Source organism: Hakea prostrata, chromosome 3 (assembly GCF_041222555.1).
Source record: "Hakea prostrata isolate BN-2017 chromosome 3, UWA_Hpros_2, whole genome shotgun sequence".
NCBI classification, from domain to species: Eukaryota; Viridiplantae; Streptophyta; class Magnoliopsida; order Proteales; family Proteaceae; genus Hakea; species Hakea prostrata.
The window spans coordinates 19246591-19267213 of NC_142602.1; the positions used below are offsets into that span (position 1 = coordinate 19246591).

The 20623-nt window shown below is 37.9% G+C and overlaps 1 protein-coding gene across 2 annotated transcripts; it reads right to left on the reverse strand.

Annotated features, from left to right (window-relative positions):
• Window positions 1–1585: 1585 nt before the first annotated feature.
• LOC149021403 (sorting nexin 2B-like) lies at window positions 1586–16355 on the reverse strand. Of its 2 annotated transcripts, XM_089149638.1 has the most exons (6): window positions 16129–16355; window positions 14902–16025; window positions 14582–14791; window positions 13940–14200; window positions 3924–4010; window positions 1586–2592 (listed from the first exon to the last, which is right to left on the reverse strand). In XM_089149638.1, the coding sequence occupies exons 2-6, from the start codon at window positions 15943–15945 to the stop codon at window positions 2506–2508; spliced, it is 1689 nt and encodes a 562-aa protein (XP_089005764.1). In that variant the 5' UTR covers window positions 15946–16025; window positions 16129–16355; the 3' UTR covers window positions 1586–2505. The 2 variants fall into 2 exon arrangements, with proteins under 2 accessions (XP_089005764.1, XP_089005763.1); XM_089149637.1 differs by having other exon boundaries at window positions 14902–16355.
• Window positions 16356–20623: the final 4268 nt, after the last annotated feature.

Sequence of the window (20623 nt, forward strand, 5' to 3'; positions counted from 1 at the left end):
CACAGGCCACGTTTACCAAGAAAATAAATAAATAAACAAAAAAAATAAATAAATAAATAAAAATATATATATATATATATATATATATATATATATATATATATATATATATATATATATATATATATATATATATATATATATATATATTATCATACTACTATAATAAAAGCATCGACCTATTTCAATTTCTCTCAAAGTCTGTTACTCTCTATATCCTTCTCCCTCTCAAACTCTCTTTGAATCTCTCTCTAAATCACCACTCTCTGTGACGACCTCTCTCAATCTCAATCTTTCACTTTCTATACCAAAAATTTGTAAGGAAAAATAAAAAAGATAAGAAAACTAATAAACAAAATATGACATTTGAATAAAAATGAGGGATATAATAGTCAAAGAAAAGATTTGCGGTGAAAGAGGAGTACATGCTTTTATATAATAGTATGATATGATATATCCATTGGCCACGGTCAAGATAGAATTCTTTGGTAAGACGGATAGGAGGAGGAATTCAAATGGATATTTTCGGTCATTTGTATAATTGAATGGTCGGACCAGTCGGTTGCTTCAGCCTTCAAGACCCTATAGTGGAGAAGTTGTGGGTTCAACTTTTGCTGGCAGCATATGTAATATTCTCATCCCTAATTATATATATATATATATATAATGAATCTGTTAAATAATAATAATAATAATAATAATAAATTCATAGAGGCTATTCACATTCTTTTTGCAGTTCCAATAAAGAAAGCTCTTCAGGTATGTTTAAATTTAACAACAGTAGCCCGTGTGATTGAATGGAAGGAAAACCAAGATGAGCATGCGTGGGCCATGGAGAGGATCAAATCTTCTTCTCTGAATTGCAGTGATCCTTCATGGTTTTCATCATCTGGATGGTATGGGAAGACCAAAATTTTCTAAGTTCCCATATGATTTCTGTCCAAAGACTTTCTTTAATTGGGCTGCTGATCAGCTATTTAGAGAGGCGTGTAGCGTGTGTTTAATCGTTCACCATGAATAAAGAAAATTGACAACGGTCCTTTAATTTGGGCGCTTCATGCATTATCTCATCTCGAAATCACCAAGGAAATCGTCTCTGCACGTAGCATCAAGAGAAGCTCTGGTGAAAGTGTTGAAAAAATGAGTATAAGTGATGAAAAAGAGGAGTTTTGTGGAAATAAATGCATGAAATAATTATAATTGCTTGGGTTTTTTTTCAAATCCTAAGGATGGTTCATGCATGGAAGTTAATAAATATTTAGGCTTTTAATTTTCAAGCATTGTTCATGAATGGAAGGTTATAGGACTTTCATTTTCCAATGAATTTCTCATTTTCTTAACTTGAGTTATTAAGAACTGAGACTCTTTGTTTCCAAGATTGGTTGTAAATGACAATATGATATGTTGACCTCTACTATAAATTGGGATCTCCTCTTAATGAAGAAATTATTTTCTGATTTTTTTTTTTAATTTAAAGATTGTGTTAAGAATGCTTTAAGAGTATTTTAAAATAAATTGTATTGAGAAAGATACTCTTTAGAGATCACCGTACATTTTTTTTTAATTTTTTCCTTTTGGTAGAAAGATCACCTTACGTTTTCAGGATTGCGTTCCAAATTTGCTGTTTGGTTTTGATTTTGCGAAGAGTACAAAATCATTAATTATCTTATTCTTCTTGTTTGTCGTCGTCTTTTCTTTTTTTTTTCCTTTCAACAAGGATCTTCCAGAACATAACACTTCAAATGAACTCCATTTTTTTGCAGCACAAGATGAATTTATTGTAGTTTTTTTTCCAGCATTAGAAGGGTAAGGATACACATGTCGCATGTGTTTCACAAGTATCTTTGCTTTAGGTTGTAAGCATTATTTTTTTATCCTGGAACTCAACTGGTTTTTTCTTCCAGGGTGGAAATGGAATCTGATTGATTAAACCAACCAAAACAAACCCTTGGGACACACTCTGGCCCACACACCGCCACCAACCCACAGCAGGGCTAGAAAATGGAAAAACAAATTGCATTGACTTCTTTACTTGAAACTCTCTGATTCATGAATTCCAATCCATGGAGGCAGTGTCTCTGGGATTCCCTGCACATTTACAGGAAAGGTAGCTCTAGTATTCAATAATCAGTATCCACTAATAATCACCAGAAAAAAACTCATTGTGAGAAAAAGCATTGCATCTTTTCCAGTCATCTACAATGTTACTGCATCACATTTTGGATATCATGGTTAGGAATTGCAAATGTTCAACAAGCAACCATTACAAGAAGAAAATGTTGGGAAGAGCTACCCTTGTTCTTCTTCAAACGTATATAACCACACAAAAAATGGATTTCAGAAAACCCTAAAAACTGATCTCGTTATTACCATGGATATGCCGTTAATTTGCTACCAGTATACACATCAATGAAATAACCTGCCGCCCTTTGGGAATAAAGGGGCAGCTACTAAACACAGAGAAGAAAAAAAGAAAAGAAGTAAACTAAAACTCTAAATTTACAGTCATTCTTCAATCCTGTCTTTAGCATACGCGTTTGTATCTTCAGCGACCTTTAGCCACACATTTGCTATCTTTTCTGCATAACCAACCTGCAAAACACAATATTGGTGTCCTCATACCTATAAACAAGGTATCTTAATGGAATTCTACAGGGATAAATTTTGACAGAAATTGTGAACCATATGAAGATCATGTGCTCAAAGCAACAGTAATACAGAACAGTATTGAGTTCTCATCAGCCATTTAAAATGGTCCACCAAGAATTGCCATGGTACACGTCGAACAAACCGACGAGTTCTGAACATCCAGGTATTCCATTCAAGTATAACTGTTTTGAAATCAGATATCATTATCTGTTGCATGTCATTTAACTATTGTTGCTTCGTGTCTGATTTTTGCTTCAATTTTAGTCTTTTGTTCCTAGAAAACTCCATAAGTATACCAAATCTAAATCTAGTCCTGCTTGATAATCTGTCAAGCAACTGCATATCATGTTCAGTTCCTCAACCTATCCAGCAGTTAAACTTCACATGTTTCAGAATAGGTAGCTGAAACAAATTGCATCAAATGATCAGTGCTATCAGCTTTCAGGAATTCTTAGCCATGTTGAGCAGCCAAACTTGAGATTCACCAACATATGCAGCTCTAAAGCTTGCAGTAAATGGCAGTAGTTAGGCCAGTCATAGCATGAAATTTGCAGCCATTACCACCAACGAGCTGCACACTAATGTGTATTATCTGCTGCATTCTTTAAGGCACCGAATGATATTTAACCCATCATATAGGACCTCAGATCATTAAACTTTTCAACAATCATGAATATGATGAAGTCAGCTTGTTGGACCACTTCCCCATCAAATCATATACAAATTCTTTAATAACACCTAAAGATATCCATTCCTCTAGCTTTTATTGCACATTACACCACTATCTCTGGTCTCAGTTTTGTTCCAAGATTTCCCTCTTTAGCATGCTGACTTTTCCCTTAGTAACTACTTATTGTCATTTATGTCACCAATAATTAAGAGAGATTACCTTCCCTTTTAATTGATAACAACACAGCATTTATGGTGAGCACATAAGAGATCCGAGTCAGGTACTGGATCAACATGAGTAATCCTATGGTGGATTAAAGGTTTGAAGTGACCTAGCTTTACATTAGTTTCAGCTTTGATCATATCTCAATACAAATGTTATTGAACAAATCCAAGAAAACATCCTCCAATGACTAGCAAATTTTTTCTTCGGTATTTTCATATTTTCATCAAGGCTCTGCTAGTTATATACCTAGCTTTGCCCTAACATTGACATAACAATTGTTCCCTTTTAAGAGAGATTACATGATTTTTTGATAAGATAAAGATATTCTCCAAACTTGTTAACCACCAGAACCCATGAAGGGGAGAAGACAAAGATTTACCTGATTGACTACAAACCCTTTCAGCATGGACAGGAAGTCAGCATGCCTTTCTCTGTCCAACCTTTCAAGCTCAATCCTGTTGTTTTCCTGCATTTATATCATCATTAAAGTCATATTTCCAAGTTCTAATGTGAATAAATGAGAATAATTCAAACTGAGGATGGGTTCGGTAATATAAAATTTACACTTCATACCATCATTAAAGTCATATTTCCAAGTTTTAATGTGAATAATACAAACAAGGATGGGTTTGGAAAATATAATTTTCTCATATTCCATCATTCAAAATGTATAAAGGCAACATATATGTATCATAGACATGAAGAAGAATTAGATTCAACAAGAAACTGTGCCAACCAAGTAACAGCACAGTAGTGGCTGTAACTAGCCAATCAAATGGATCAAAATCTACTCTACAAGCAAACCCTACCAAAGCAAGAGACAGTCATCCTCTGGAGTAGGACAAGGGTAACTCCCAACAACATTTGAGCCACAATTCTGCCAAGTCCATCCAGTATAACCAATTTGAGATGATGAGATTATACACATCTTATCAAATGTTGGAATTCACATTTTGTAGCTGAATGTCACTTTACGTTAGTGACCCTACCCTGGCAAATGAAATGATTCATATGATGCCAACTGGCAAGCACATAATTGAAAGTCAACTGAAAAGTATCGTCAGCAATTCCCCCTGATTTGACTGTGTCCTTTTAATTTTCTTTGACAAGGGTTGGCGTATCTACCAATTTGGAGACCTCCACTGGAAGGATGTTATCCAAGTACTTTGGTATTTTGTAATTTTATCCAATTGAAGCACTCCAAACGAAACACCTGATATTCATGCCAATTTTCATAACCATGGGCTGAATATTTGCAGGACCAAGCAAGTTTTAGTGTCACAATAGCATGAAAGAAAGAATTATCACATCCAAGGTGTTCATGGTCTCGCCCAAGAATCAGTACATCCCTCATGGTTTTAAGTAACATCTTATGTCAAAGTGGTTCCCCTAACCTTCTTCCCCATCCTCATTGCAACAAAACGATAATTTGTTTCATAAAACAGAAGCAAGTTTCACAGTAAGTAGCCAGAATAAAAAAGGAAGAAAATTTTCCTATATGGAGTTCCCTGATGTAAGAGGCACGTATAAGGTCTCACAGATCTGTCCCAGGAAAAAACAAAGGCCTGAAATTGAATCAAGCTGCTTAATGTCAAAAGATTTAGTCCAAATCATCAAAATAATTCACATAAAAAGAATTAAGTGACCAGAAACCTGGATTATATGAAATATCCACACATTTTGACCAAAAAAAAACTGATATTTGACAATTCTCTCTATTGAATTCAAATTAGATCTGAAATGCCTTTTCAAATGCTTGGCAAGGCCCATGCCATTCGGCTCATCTTTGCCTAAGAAAGGTAAACAAACAACAACCTAACCATATAAATGCAAACTTGCAAGGTTAGCATCAGAATATGTGACCCTGCGTTCTCCAAGTTGTATCTTTTAAAGGTAGGGCTTAGTGTTTGTGCAAGTATGCTCTGGGAAGGAGAACTCACAAGATCTCACAAGATATCTTGTTTTTTCCACTTAATGAGACAAGATGATAAACACAGGGTCTTGAGTCTAAATTCTCAAGTTGTAACTTTGATGAATGGATCATCATTTGAATTTTGTAATTTGAACTATGAACATGTGTAGTGTGTTAGACTTGTTTGAATTTTGAACTTTGAGCATTAATGGATGAATATATGACGCATATAATAGGTCATTTTAAGGTATCATTTAGCATAGTAGTTTGTAACTTGGGCTTCAAAATGGACCTCACATTTACCCTATTTTTTTTTTTTATAAATCTGACGTTATCAATTTGTTCAGAGGTACAAAAATAGGCTGGACAGAAAGTATAAACCGGTTTAGACTAGTTTGAATTTTGAACTTATGAGCATTAATATATGAATATATGATGTTTACAATAGGTCACTTTAAGGTTTCACTTCAGCCTAATGGTTTCCAACTCAGAGTCCAAACTAAAATTCATGTTTACATTAACTTTCCAATAAATCTGAGGTTACCAATTTGTTCAGAAGGGCTGAAATAGGCTGGACAGACAGTTTCAGCCTCAAGTGAACCCCAATACCCTCGAGGTGGAGCATCAAGTTGGGGGAAAAGAATTCCACCAGCTCAATGAGATCTCCCCAAGATCTCAAGCCGGCTCACATTTTTAAATTGGCAAGATAAGCCTCGAGATTGACATGTTGAACCAAGATTATGCTGGGCATGGATCCCGTAAGCCTTACCATGGTTGTTGAATAAAGAGAGAAATGTAATCAGGATCTCACAGCAGAAAATTCAAAGTTCACAGTTAAGGCTTTCAAAAAACAAGAGACATTTAAAGGCAAGTTTAAAAGGATGCAATGAGTGTTATATAGACATCATTAATTGATTAAATGGTGCACAAGGTGGCAAAGCTGGTGTTTCCATTTTAACTTAATAAGGTTTTCAGGGGTGAAAAGACTGACTAAACTTTTCGCACACTCTAGATGCTAACAGCTGTGACGGGTTAAATGGAATCTGTAAAATGCTTTGATTGGAAGGATATAATGGTCTCTAGAATGTGTTGAAATATACATAGAAATAAAACATAGTAAGTTACCAAATTAAACCCTAAATCCACTAATTAATTACCCAACCAACCTCAGTCAATTTCTTTTTGGATGAATAAATAAATTCATTTACCAAATGGGAGAAGATGGGAGGGGAAATAATACAAAGGCACAAACAGGGCTTAACAAAGCGAAAAAGCACAACATTAGCACAACAAATAGAAAAGCACAACACTTGCACAATACTATCCAAAAATGGACCAAAACCAAGGCCACTAAAGCAGTTTCCTATTCGATGAAGGGGAGCTTTGGGTGCAGCAGGGAATGATGTAGCATCATAGAGGGCATTAGGGTTGATAGCATCGCAGGATTGCCTATTGTTGCAACAACAGCAGGGAAGACAATGCAAGCGACAAGCAGGTCAGCGGATTCCCCCAATTCCAACGGAGGCAAAGGCAGAGGGAAGAGAAAGAGATGAGGCAGAAGAAGTTGAGAAAGAGAAGGAAGAAAGGAGGAGAAAGAGAGCGACAAAGAAGGGAAGAGGAGAGGAAGAATCACCAGCCAATCCCACCGAAGCCCAGCACATGACCACAGTTTCTCCCATCGTCCTTAGACAGAAACAAAAACTTGAAGGAAGAAGTCGTCAGATCTGGAAGAGGCGGAGTATGAGGGAGGAGAAGTAGAGGCGAGGGGGAGGAGAGAGGGAGAGAAGCAGAACCAGAGGGGACAAAGAGAGGAAGGAGGCAACGGACAATAGAGAAGGAGATAGGAGGAGAACCAGAGAAGGAGAAATAGCGGGAGGAGTTTGAGTCTGGATTTGAATTCGAATATGACTTGGAGATATCAGCAACGATGGCTCTCTACTGTCGCCAGAGAGGCCATCAAGGACTGGAACCCTCAACATGCCAAAACATAAACCCCAAACCGGCCTGTTCACTTTAGCAGACATAGAAAGGGAGAGAAGGGGAAGTACAGGGAAAACAAAGGAGAGGGAGAAAGGAGGAGAAACAGAGGGAGGAGTTCAGATCCAGATCGAGGCTCAAATCTAGCTCAGAGAGATCAGCAACGATGGCCCTCTTGGCTCTCTGCTATTGCCATCACTGCATAAGCCATCAAGGGCCAGAATCCTAAACACACAAAAACCTGAACTCCAAAAAACAGCCATATTTTATTTATTTATTTATTTTGAACAGAGGAGGGGAGAGGAGGAGAAGCAGAGAGGGAGAGAGGAGAAACTGAGGGAGGAGTTCAAATCCAGCTGGAGAGATCAACAATGATGACCTACTAGGCTCTGTGCGCCGGAGAGGCCATTGAGGACTAGAACCCTCGACCTCTACCACGGTCAATTAACAAACGAGAAGCTTCCTAGAACTAGGTGTGGGGAGTTGAATGGACTTGCCCAATGACCGAGCCAAATCTTGGGTATACATCTTTAAGAAGAAAAAAACAGCTCCACACTTGAGTGAACTTACATTAGTCTACAGAGTCAAATCTTGGGTTTACATCAGTAAGAATGAAAAGAGCCTCAAACTGATTTGGGGTTTTCAGATATTGGTTGGAATACATTGACATGTCAAAGTTCTGAGATTCCTCGCTCACATCCAACATAACCCGAAACCAAGGTTCAAAAAACTTATCAATCCAACAGCCATCTCAACCAGGTCGAGCATCTCAATATCACAGCAAGTTAGAGCATCCCTCCCCCCCCCCCCCCTTCCTGGCTGCATTCTGGAATGATGCTTCGATAGGCAAACGGCCATAGTTGGCTCAGAAACTTTAGAGGAATCTTGTTTTAGGCTTCATAAACTTAATTTAAAATCCAAATTACAAAAGAAAAAAAAATAAAAAAGGACAGACGCGCACACACATTACAGTTTCCATTTTGCATTCTTGGTTATTAGTAAATGTCAAACCCTGAAATTTCCTATTCTAAACTTGTTTGAGTACTATGAACATAATAATGCAATACTTAAGAACTAAATAAAGACCCAAAATTTCTGCTGCAAACTAAAGATACGGTGAAGTGTTCATAATGCATATTACATACACACCCAACCCAAGCACAGTGAATAAATACTTTAAGTCATAGATATCTTACTACCCTAGTCTTCCACATCCCCCCCCCCCCCCCCCCAAAAAAAAAAAAAAAAAAAAATTCAACAATTCAATACCTTGATAACGTAACAACCTACGTAGGAGAACAGGATTCTCAGAATAATCAAGATTTTACCAGGATTCACCAAGATTCTCAAGATATTTGAAACTATGAATTTTTTGTGTCACATATGTCATCTCATCTCAACATGGTTGAGATTCTTGAGTTTTCCAAGCTCTCACATGCTTTTGAACTATGCCCACAGCAGAAGAAGACCCATCTAAATACATGAGTCAAATAACCCAAAATACATGAAAATTCACCTAAATAAATTACAAGTTATCTTTTTAAGATAAGCATGTAATACAAATAACTAAGCCGTGAAATTGGTTATGAATAAGACTAGGTTGCACGCTGGAAAGCCAGCATTTATTAACAATGAATGTCGGGAAATATGTCATTTTCATGCCTCAGGAAAAAAGAAGAAAAAAAAACCATGATACAACAATATTCAACTGTAAACAAAACATAGAGCATTATACAGATTGCTTACGATTTTTTTATAACAAAGTAAAGTGTTGGTCCAGTCCTTGTGCATCTACAACAAGTAGATTATTTTTTACACTAGATATCTTCATCTTTCAGTTAGATCCAGTTGTCCCACACAACTTTGACTGTTTACAAAGTTATATCAGCATTGTTGCTGCAAAAGGGTTGAATATGTCTCACAAGTTTTGTTCCCTGCTCTCCACTGGAGAGTCCCAAGATTGGAAAGAATTGCTAGAAACCCGCCAATGAAGAATGTTGCAACACTTTACTAGGCTTGAGGGTGTAAAGGATAGCTGCATCAGTCTCACACATCTCTCTCCCCCAACCAACCAAAAGAAAGAGAGAGAGAGAGAGAGAGAAAATATTAAATTATTCCTACTGTATGGAATTGACAGAAGAAGCTGCAAATAGACACTACCTACGAACTCAAGCTAACAAGGAGGTTAGGCTTCTACTACTGTGACACACTAGAGGGTTTTTTTAATAAATAGGGGGTGGGGACTGTTACATATACCACAGGGACCATCGAACTTGTGACCTCACACTAGAGGGTTTTTTTAAAGGAGCTGATAAAACAAGCTTTCTTGATTAATGATCATTTTGCTGAATCATTCAGTAGCAACAACCCCAAAAAAAAAAAAATTTTTAATTTTAAAAATTTTAAAAAAAAAAAAAAAAAAAAAAAAAAAAAAAAAAAAAAAAAATACAACTTTTCAACACTTTATAATAAATTTTTATTTTATCTCTTGAGACGTGCCAATGATGATCATGCTGACGGTGAACTCTTAAATCAGAACCTTGTGTGCTAGTGTATTTGATGATGGCTTAATGTGGAGTTTCAAGATTCTTTGTATCTTTGATTGCAGGAATGCCCGGCTTTCCTCTGTATGTCAATATTATTTTTAATACAATAATAATAATTTCTGACATCTCCGCCAGTGTTTTGCTACCGATCCCAAGCCCGGGTAAAGGAGGAGGGTTGGTGCGTCAAGTCGGCAGCCGGCACCGGAAAAAATCTAGCCAAACCTTTTTTCATGGATTCGACCTTATATGATAAAAGCTATGCTAGGGCGTCCCGACCAAAGAAGTGACGCGCTACACTATGGCCCGAGTGTAGTGATAAGTGGGCAAGGGTTAGCTAGGGCGTCCCCTGTAAGCGACGCGTCGCATCGGAGCCCGGATGCGGTGATAAGTAGGCAAGGGTTCCCGCACCGTGGACGAGTGCGGGTAAAGAAGCTAGTCCATAAGTGTAGGATTAGATTGGCATCTTGGAACATAGGATCTCTAACTGGTAAGAGCTTAGAATTGATAGATGTTATGAGGAGAAGAAGGATTAATGTAGCTTGCATTCATGAGACTAGATGGAGGGTAAAAAGCCAAAGAGTTGGATGACTTTAAACTTTGGTATCTGGGGATAAAACAAATAAAAATGGAGTGGGTATAATAGTGGATAAAGATTTAAAAAATGATGTGGTGGATGTTAAAAGAGTGGGTGATAGGATTATTGCTATCAAGCTTGTAATGGATAAAGAGTTCATAAATATAATTTGTGCATATGCACCTCAAGTAGGACTAGATGAAAGTTTAAAGCTAGAATTTTGGGAAAATATGGATGGATTAATGCAAGGAATTCGTCAAGGAGAAAAGATTATCATAGGAGGTGATTTAAATGGACATATTGGAAAAGATCAAAGAGGATATGAGAGTGTTCATGGAGGATATGGTTTTGGAGAAAGGAATGAGGAGGGGATTTCAATTTTGGATTTTGCTACTGCTTTTGATCTATCTATTATAAATACTTACTTCAAAAAGAGAGATAAACATTTAGTTACTTTCAAAAGTGGACAGCATAGAAGCCAAATAGATTTCTTCCTAACTAGAAGGATTGATAGATTATTGTGCAAGGATTGCAAGGTGATACAGGGGGAAAGCTTAACTGCACAACATAGACTTGTAGTCTTGGATATGTGCTTAGTCCCAAGAACACATAAAAGGTCCAAGGTAAACTATCCCAGAATAAGATGGTGGAATTTGAAAGGAGAATACTCTAAATCCTTCATTAATGAAGTAGTCAAACAAGAAAAATGGGATTTTAAAGGGGATACCAATGCAATGTGGAATGAGATGGCTATGTGTATTAAAAAGGTGGCTAAAGATGTTCTAGGTGAATCAAAAGGAAAGATCCATTCTTATAAAGAGACGTGGTGGTGGGATAGTGAGGTTCAAGTTGCCATTAGGAATTAAAAAAGCTAGTTTTAAGACATGGCAAAGAACTAAGGATGTTGAGGATCTTCAAAGGTATAGGTTGGATAGAAATGAAGCTAAGAAAATTGCGGGAAAAGCAAGGGAAAGGAAGTATGAAGAGTTATACAATAATTTGGGCACAAAGGAAGGAGAAAAATCTATTTATAAGATAGCTAAGATGAGGGATAGGAAGAGTAGAGATATTGACCATGTTAGATGTATTAAAAATGGAGATGATAAAGTATTAGTTTGTGAGGACATTAAGAAAAGATGGGAAACCTATTTCTGTAGTTTACTAAATGAGCATTCTTCAAGCACTTATGTTTCGGACGATTACACTTTTCACCAAGGCACCAGTGTCCGAACTTATATACGTAGAATTTCGATGTTCGAAGTAAAAGAAGCTTTAAGGAGGATGAAACTAGGCAAGACACAAGGTCTTGATGAAATCCTAATTGAAGTATGGAAGAGCTTAGGAATCCATGGACTAGTTTGGTTGACTAAGCTGTTTAATAAGATTATGAGCACAGGGAAAATGCCAGATGATTGGAGGAGAAGTGTTGTGGTTCCAATTTACAAAAATAAAGGAGATATTCAAAGTTGTAATAACTATAGAAGCATTAAATTGATGAGCCATACGATGAAATTATGGGAGAGAATAATTGAAACCCGTTTGAGACACTTAACTACAGTTACGGAGAACCAATTTGGGTTTATGCCAGGAAGATCTACAACGGAGGCTATTTACTTAATTAGGAGACTTATAGAAAGGTATAGAGAATGTAGGAAAGACCTTCATATGGTATTTATTGACCTAGAAAAAGCTTATGATAGAGTCCCTAGAGTGTTAATTTGGCAAGTACTAGAGAAAAGATGTGTTGCAAGTAAATATGTAGGTATAGTTAAGGATATGTATGATGGTTCGGTGACTAGTGTTAGAACGGTGGGGGACAAAGTAATGAATTCCCGATAACGGTTGGGCACATTAAGGGTCAACTTTAAGCCCATATCTATTTGCCGGTAATGGATGAATTAACCAAAGACATTCAAGATGAGGTCCCCGGTGTATGCTTTTGCGGATGATATTGTGTTGATTGATGAGACTCAAGTGGGGATTAATACCAAATTAGAATCATGGAGAGTAGCTTTGGAATCAAAAGGCTTTAAACTTAGTAGATCAAGACGAATATCTAGTTTGTAACTTTAGTCATGATCGGGCGGATGATGAGGTGGTGATACTTGACGATAAAGAGATTCCTCGAGTGATTGTTTTAGGTACCTAGGTTCAATCATAAGTAAAAGAGGTGATTTAGAGGATGATGTTTCCCAAAGAATTAAAATAGGGTGGATGAAGTGGAGAGGTGCGTCCGGGGTCTTATGTGATCGGCATATTCCATTAAAGCTGAAAGGAAAATTTTATAGGACCGTTGTTAGACCAGCTATGATATACGATGCAGAGTGTTGGGTTGTTAAAAAGAATCATATAGATAAACTCAGTGTAGCAGAAATGAGGATGCTACGATGGATGAGTGGCAAAACTAGGATAGATAAGATAAGAAATGATCATATTAGAGTTGGTCTGGGAGTTGCTCCTATAAGTGATAAGCTTAGAGAAAGTCGTTTGAGGTGGCACGGCCACGTCAACGGAGACCTATAAATGCCCCTGCGGAGAAGTGATATAATCCATATTGAAGGAACTAGAAGAGCTAAGGGTAGACCTAAGATAACCTTAGGAGAAGTGGTGAGAAAGGATATGTATAGCTTAGGCCTTGTATCTAGCATGGCCTCGAACAAAACTGATTGGAGGGCAAGAATCCATGTAGCCGACCCCATTTAGTTGGGACAAGGCTTATTGTTGTTGTTGTTGTTGTTGTTGTTGTTGTTGTTGTAATAATAATTTCTGACCTTTAGCCCCCCACCCCCTCAATCCCTCACCCACAAAGAAAGGAGAAAAAAGACCATCTTCTAACACAAATGATGACTAATTAGACTACCTTATAAAATAGTAACTCTCCAAAAGCTATAATTGCATCCCCTATCAAAAAGTTATAGATTACCTTATTTGATGGTCAATACTTTGTAGGGTAATGAGACGCTAACTACAACCAGAATTTTGAATTTCAAAATCAGTTTGCACTTATAAGTCAGTACATACACCATGTGGTAGTAGCCCTGATAATAACCACTTCGATAGTGCTGGACTTGACTTAGAATTTACCATTTTGCTAATTTGATGATCACTATCAACCCAAAACTAAGTACAGCCCAAAGCATATACAACTCAAGCCTTGTCCAATTCAACAATATTCTACAAATTGTTCCCCACAAATCACAGAAGGAGCATATACTATTTTGTCAGCAATATACTATGTGTCCAACAATAATACATAATGGTGAAAACACTAGGGGATTTTTTACCGATTACAACTATCAATATCTAGTTGTCTACAACAGGCACCAATAACCTCAGACTTAAAACTCTGTGATGCCTGATCAAAATATGAGAAACAACATTTTTACCTTGATGCGTTCATATTCTCTAACAGCAATACATTTAGCATCCTCCGTAGCTTTTATGGTTTCTTTCAACTCATCTACTTTGCGAATTCTAGATTTGTCGGCACCAAATACTTTCGAGGATGTAGCTTCAAGTTTTTCAGCCTTCAAATGCAAGGATGAAAGTTCTGATAGAAGCGTCTGAACTGTCAGTAGAGCGCTTGAACGATCCGAGAATGCACCGTGGACAGCCAACATTAATCCAAGATATTCATGTAGTGTGTCCTGCAATTTTATGATGCAATGACTAAGTTCACCATATAAAATCTATAGGATACTTCAGCTAAAAGCCTAAAATTACCTTTTGTGTCAGCTGAAAATAGAAAGTTGCATATGACCCAAAACTAGCCTCACTTGATCCAATTAGATTATTAGAGATTCATTTCCATTTGCTACTACAAGGATTTGAACCAAAGAAATTTTGAACTAGTGTACATATATGATGTACAGATTCCCCTCCCCCTTTTCGTTGTGTTTACATCATTATTAGAAGGTCACAACGCTCCCATGTTTAGCAGTGTCTGGTGTTATTATAAAACTATTGTAATTATTAGATGAGCTAAAATGTTGTACCCTCCAACCACTAACAAAATACTGGTAATATACCAAATGTTTGACTGTTTGAGCATTTGATTCCCGATAGAATCGGCTAGCTTTGACGGCAGCAGTCGCCACCTGTTTCATATCAGCAGCTCGTACTCTTTGAGAGTCATACACGGCCTCCTCTGTTTCAAATTTAGTTAGCTTGATGAAAGCTAAACCTAATTCTCCCATTGTTTCTCCGATGTCTTGCTGAGCTTTGACTAGTGATTCAGCCTGCAAACAGTAGAAGCAGAAAATAAACTGCAAGAAGCTAACTGGAAAAGATCTTAAATGAGAAAATGCAAGACTAACCAACAGTAGAAGAAAGGAAAGAATTAACTTACATGCTGTGACACATTACTGAGTTGCTGCTCCAGATCCTGCAACTTGTCTTTCTTCTCCAAGAACTCCTTATCTTCCTCAACTACTGCAGGCTTCGACCCACCCCAGTCATTCGTGACCGACTGCTTCAATTCCTTAAAGATCCTGAGCAGATCCCTCCCTCCTTTTGCAGGCTGCACTACCTCATGGGGGGCGACAACATTTCCAGATTCCGCAAACAACTGCATTGGAAGCTTAACAGCGCCATCCAGCATTCTGGAGGCCACATCAGTTGTCGTGGGCAAAGGAAGCTTTCCCTGGGCATGCAAGAACGCCTTCAGTTCATCGCTTTTCTTAAGCATCGGATGCGCAGCCAATCTACACAGGTACTTCTCCAAGGCCAGCCGCCTCTGTTCAACAAATTCCTGTTTTTGCATAACCTGGCTCTCCATTACGTTCTTATCCGGCCGTGGCGGAATAAAGAACCCTCGGAATGACTCCGATAACCGATCCGCCAAAGTCACCACATCTCTGAATCTCCTCCTCACACTGAATTCCGAGCCATCGAAATCCGGCATGTTGGTTCTCGTCGTGACCAGATACGTCATGTAAGTATTTCCACCAGGAACGAGTGAATTCGAAATCTCCTGCTCTTTCACAGGATTCGTAACCGTGATCTTCAAGTACTCAGAACTCGACGAAGCAGACCTCGAGAAACTGCCTGACGGAATCGAGTCTCCGGAAGGACTCTCGTGGCCATTCTCATCACCGTTCTCGTCGCCAAATGGACTAAAGACTACATCTGCATAAGATGGAGGTTCTAAATATGAATTATCAGAAAGATTAGGGTTTGGATGGTCTCTGAATCGCGGCGAAGGCGATGACAACGGATCATCGCCTGGTGAGACTAAAACAGTGGGGGGCGATAAAGGGTGATAAGTCTCAGCACTGTAGTAGTCGGAGGAGGATTTTCCGTTCGATGGCTCGTCGAGAACTAGACTCTCCATTTCTTCTCGAGATGCATAGAGATGCGATCCTTCAAAACCTTGGTCCTCAGAGCCCATCATCTTAATTCGGTTTGAAAAACAAAAATTAAACAAGACTACCTAGCAAGCGAGATTATCAAAGAGGTTTTCGATCCAGATAGCTGCGAACGAGACAGATAAATCTTACTCGACTCATTATTGTGCATCTGTGATTGCTTCGGTAGTGAGCAAATAAAAAACAAGAGAAAGCAAGAAATCCCAAACCTCTCTTAGGGCTTGAGAAAATTAGCGCGACTCTTAACTCATTTGCTTCAGTGGCAACTGTGAGGACGAACTGAAGGATTCAACGCAAGGATAGAAGAACTGTTGATGCAGCACGTGGTTTCCGCCATTAGAATTGAGAAAAGCAAGCTCTGAATGTTTTCTTTTCTCTATTTTCTACACTAAAACTGTGTTTGGAAGCCGGGAAAAGCCGAGTGGATAATGAAAACATGTTGGTCAACGATGAGATAGAATCCTGATGGCTGTCTTGATTCGTTTTCAAAGGGTTAGATGAGGTACACGGTAAACCATTACCATGTTCATTAATTTCCAACGACAAATTTGTGGATAAGGTGTCGTCTGACTCTGACGGATTTCCTTGTACTGTATTTTGTGGTCGAACCACGATTTGCTAACCCGGGAATCCTGAATGGGGGATCGGCTCGCTGTAGGGAACTTGGAACCGCTATAAATAGTTTCCTGAATGGAACCGAACCAATTTCTTCTTCTAGGTTCCCATCTCCGGAATTGACTTCAGTTCCATCCGTAAGACCGGCTATCGTCATTTCAAGTCATCAAAGCTGATTCAAAGGAAGTAAGGGGAGGAAGCTCTCACAGTTTTGTTTGGCAAGTGTCTCAATTTTCTTTACACACCTCTCTCTCTCTCCTTAGCTACCTATCCCTGTATCTTATTAGTTGAATATTCAAGAACTTACAGATCCGGATGAAGGAATTTTGAAATGCTATGCCGGAAAAGGAAATTTCCTGATGGTTCAGGTGATTTAAATTTTCTTTAAGGAAATTTCTTTTCAGTCTATGTTCGTCTTCTTATGCTGGTGATGTTCTAGTGGTTGTGATGATTATTTCTTCTATATTATTGTGTCATTAACAAGTTAATTAGGAATTCTGTAACTAGTGTTAAAGAGCGTCTTGGATTTGTTTGGAGAAAGATAATCATCTCATTAGATTGAGGTATACAAATTCGAGGAATTAAAACAAGGAAACCCAACAAGGCAATCTTATCTACAAAAGAATTAAGGAATTCCAGTGAAGGAAAGCTTGTCTGTAGCTAAAGGGCCTGTTTGGTTACCTGAATCCAGGGATTTGAAATTCCTCTGGGGGATTTATACCTATTTGGTTGTAAAAGATCCCTGGATTCATGTGATCCAAGGATTTCAATTTTTCCCCTAAAAATGTGAATTAGGAGATTCGTGGGGATTGGGTGGAATCCACCCTAAGTATAAAATGGATGAAATTTGCAGATTCATTTAGATTAACTCGACGGAACTCTATGAACTTCGAACAAAAGGCAGAAAGGTGCTCTTGCTTCTTGCGAAGTAGAGTTTTCTCAAGGGTACGTGTTCCAAGAGCATCAAAGGTAGATTCTTCTTCTTCTTGTACATTATGCTTCTTCTTCTTCTTCGTCTTTCTGAATCTTCAGAGTTTTAAGGTGGTAGCTTCAATCTGATTGTAAGTTTCTCTCTACTTATTCTCCACTTTCTTGGTGGATTTGGTAAGGAAAGAAGATTTCGGTTTTAAATGTAGTAATACAAATGCAGTTTTATGGGTATCTAGGATATTGGTTCATGAAATTTATGCATTGCAAGTTTATGTAACGGCTTCAATCGATTTGATGTCTCGTATTAAATCTTCATTCACTCCTATTGTGGTTTGGATTGAAGTGTATCTGCTCCTCATTCACTCCTATTGTCCATTTTTCTTTTCCTTTAATGGCAAAGCGTTGCCTAGGGTTGAAAGTCATGAAGCGACACCAGCCACTCAACAACAAGAGTATGAAATTTCAATAGGAGCTGTTACATGTATGCTATTTAGGTTAAATTAAAACCCAAATGGACAAATTTAAACCCTAACAAAACAGACTTGGGTGGCATAGATTGGACTTGTGCAGACTTTTAAAAGACAAAAAAGGACTCACGGTGAAGAAAGGCAATATCAGTAGCTGTCTCGCCCTAGTTGTTTGTAGCCTTTACATGTATTCTTCTATATGAAATAAATAGTTCCATAAGCTCAAGGGAACCTGGTCTTACAGCGAGAGGAAATGGAGTGATTTCCTCATCATCCGGCTGGTTTATGTAATCTTCTAGCTCTACTTGTTGTAAGGCAAACCTAATTTTCTTTAAATCGTTACTCATCACAGCAAAATGAAGAACATTGCGACCCCTTTTGTCTAGCAACTCTGCAGATTGAATCCATGTCTATGTTTATGCAGAGTGAATAAAGATTTAATAGGAGACATCAAATCAATTGAAGCAGTTAAAACGAACTCGTAATGCATAAATTTCATTAACCAATTTCCCAGATACCCATAAAACTGCATTTGTATTACTACATTTAAAACACAAAATCTTCTATCCTTAACAAAATCCACCGAGACAGGGGAGAATAAGTAGAGAGAAACTTATGATCAGATTGAAGAAACCACCTTAAAATTCTGAAGATTCAAAAAGAAGAAGCAGAATGTACAAGAAGATCTGCCTTCAATGCTCTTGGAACACGGACGGTCAAGAAAACCCTACTTCACAAGAAGCAAGAGCACCCTTTCTGCCTTTCATTCGAAGTTCCATTGAGTTAATCCACGTGAGTCCTCAAATTTCATTCATTTTATAATTTGGGTGGACTCCCAATCCCCAAGAATCTCCTAATTCGTGTTTTTATGCAAATTTCATGAATCCTGGGGTGTTTTGCAACCAAACGGGTACAAATCCCTGATTCATGAATCCAGGGATTTGAAATCCCCTGGATTCAGGTATCCAAACAGGCTAAGCAATCTGACCAATAGAATAATGTCACGTTTTCGACCAGTTGTTCTTCAAGCCTAAAGAGGAACTCAATCAGAGTTCAACCCAGATGGCTGACCTGGTTTCAACTTTTTCACCATATACTGTGTACCTGAACAGATAATTGATTAATTAACGCTGATTTTACTGATTGTTCTGCCACATGTTAATGGATTGTTCTTCACTGTCCTATAGTTTGATTTCTAGTCTTATTTGTGGTCGTACAGAAGCACCTTTTCCTAGTACTCCTAGGCAACTTTATATTTTCTGATATCTGAAACTTTAAGCAAGGATGCCATAAGCTGATTAATCAACTCAATTTGAGTTCTAGTCACTAAAATTTCAGTCCCATTTATGTATTTGATCTGGTTTTAGTTAAGTTTTTAAGTTTGAACTATTCCATTTTTTTTTCTGTGGTATTGTTTTGATCTTTAAATTACAGTTTTACTTTAAAGGGTAATCATAGTGTTTTGAGGCATAATTTTTATCCAATATTTAAAAGTCAACAGAAGTCTGTAGGAGAGGTGAAGCAACCCAACTAATGTATCAGTTGAGCACAATCTGGCACAAATTAGATTTACTGATTGACTGATTAAGTAAGAATAAAGGAGGTCAAGGAGATCATACGTGTAAGTCAGGGTAATTTAATTGAACAATTGACTGGTCTTTTTAGGTAGAATTGTCATTATCTAGTCCCTTGGAGAGGTGAGGAAACCCAGCAATGTATCAGTGGAGCACAATCTAGCGCAAATTAGATTAACTAATTGACTGGTAGAATAAGAATAAAGGAGGTTAAGGAGATCATATGTGGTGCAGTTTCAGCACCAAATTGGCCAACTTCCCTTTGAAATCAACTTAGGGTTGATAGATATGGGTGTTGGGCCTTTATTTGGCAGGTTTATGTGGTCATGGGCCAATACTTTTTTCCTTTTTTTTGGGGCCCAAAGTCATGGGCCAATTCTATGGGCCCATAAGTTTAGTGTTGAGGCCAAGTACGAAAGCAGGTTTTTATTTTAGTTTAATTGGTTATCTAAATTCTGCCAACTTAAGTTATAAGAGCATAATAGTCTTTTTCTTATGCTTTATTTTAGTTATAAGAGTCTAAGTCATTCTAGGATATTAAGGAGTTCTTTTAATGATCCTTCGCCCTATGCCTCCCACCCAATCTTTCCTCATCCGGCCTCACCTATCTTTTAGCTCCAAGTGCATTCTTTGTCGCCTTGAAGATATGAACCACCCTTTTTTTACTTGCCCCTTCTCTAGCTCCATTTAAGGAAGGTCATTACCTCTATTTGGCTCCGCTCTAGACACTTTTTGGCCTTCAAAGAGATTGTTCCTGATTTTTGAGAACCTTCTCTAGTATCGCTATTTGTAATTTGGTAGGTAAGTTGGTGTTTGGTTGTATGATCTCCCTTATGGCGGGAGCAAGCCTTAGGAGATGGTCATCCAACTCTAGATCTTTTGACTCGATTTGGAATGCCCATCTATTTTGATGTTTCTGCTAGGCTTCAGATGCTTCCCCACCCCCTAGTCCCTAGTACCCCAAGGAATAGATTGGTTCTTGTTACCTAGGGTATTGGATCTTCCTTTTTGCCTTCTAGTTGGATGTATTCCCCCCCCCCTTTCTTTTTTCCCTCCTTGTCAACCCCTGCTAGGCTTCAGATGCTCCCCCACCCCCAGTCCCGAATACCCCAAGGAAC

Bases quoted from the DNA above. Each gene is read 5' to 3' on its own strand.
- LOC149021403 (XM_089149638.1), bottom strand. From the start codon at position 15,945: ATGATGGGCTCTGAGGACCAAGGTTTTGAAGGATCGCATCTCTATGCA. The intron at 14,201-14,581 runs GTATATTACCAG...ATAAAATTGCAG, and splicing joins CTCAAACAGTCAAACATTTG to GACACACTACATGAATATCT. The intron at 2,593-3,923 runs GTAAATCTTTGT...TGTGTTTTGCAG, and splicing joins AAGGGTTTGTAGTCAATCAG to GTTGGTTATGCAGAAAAGAT.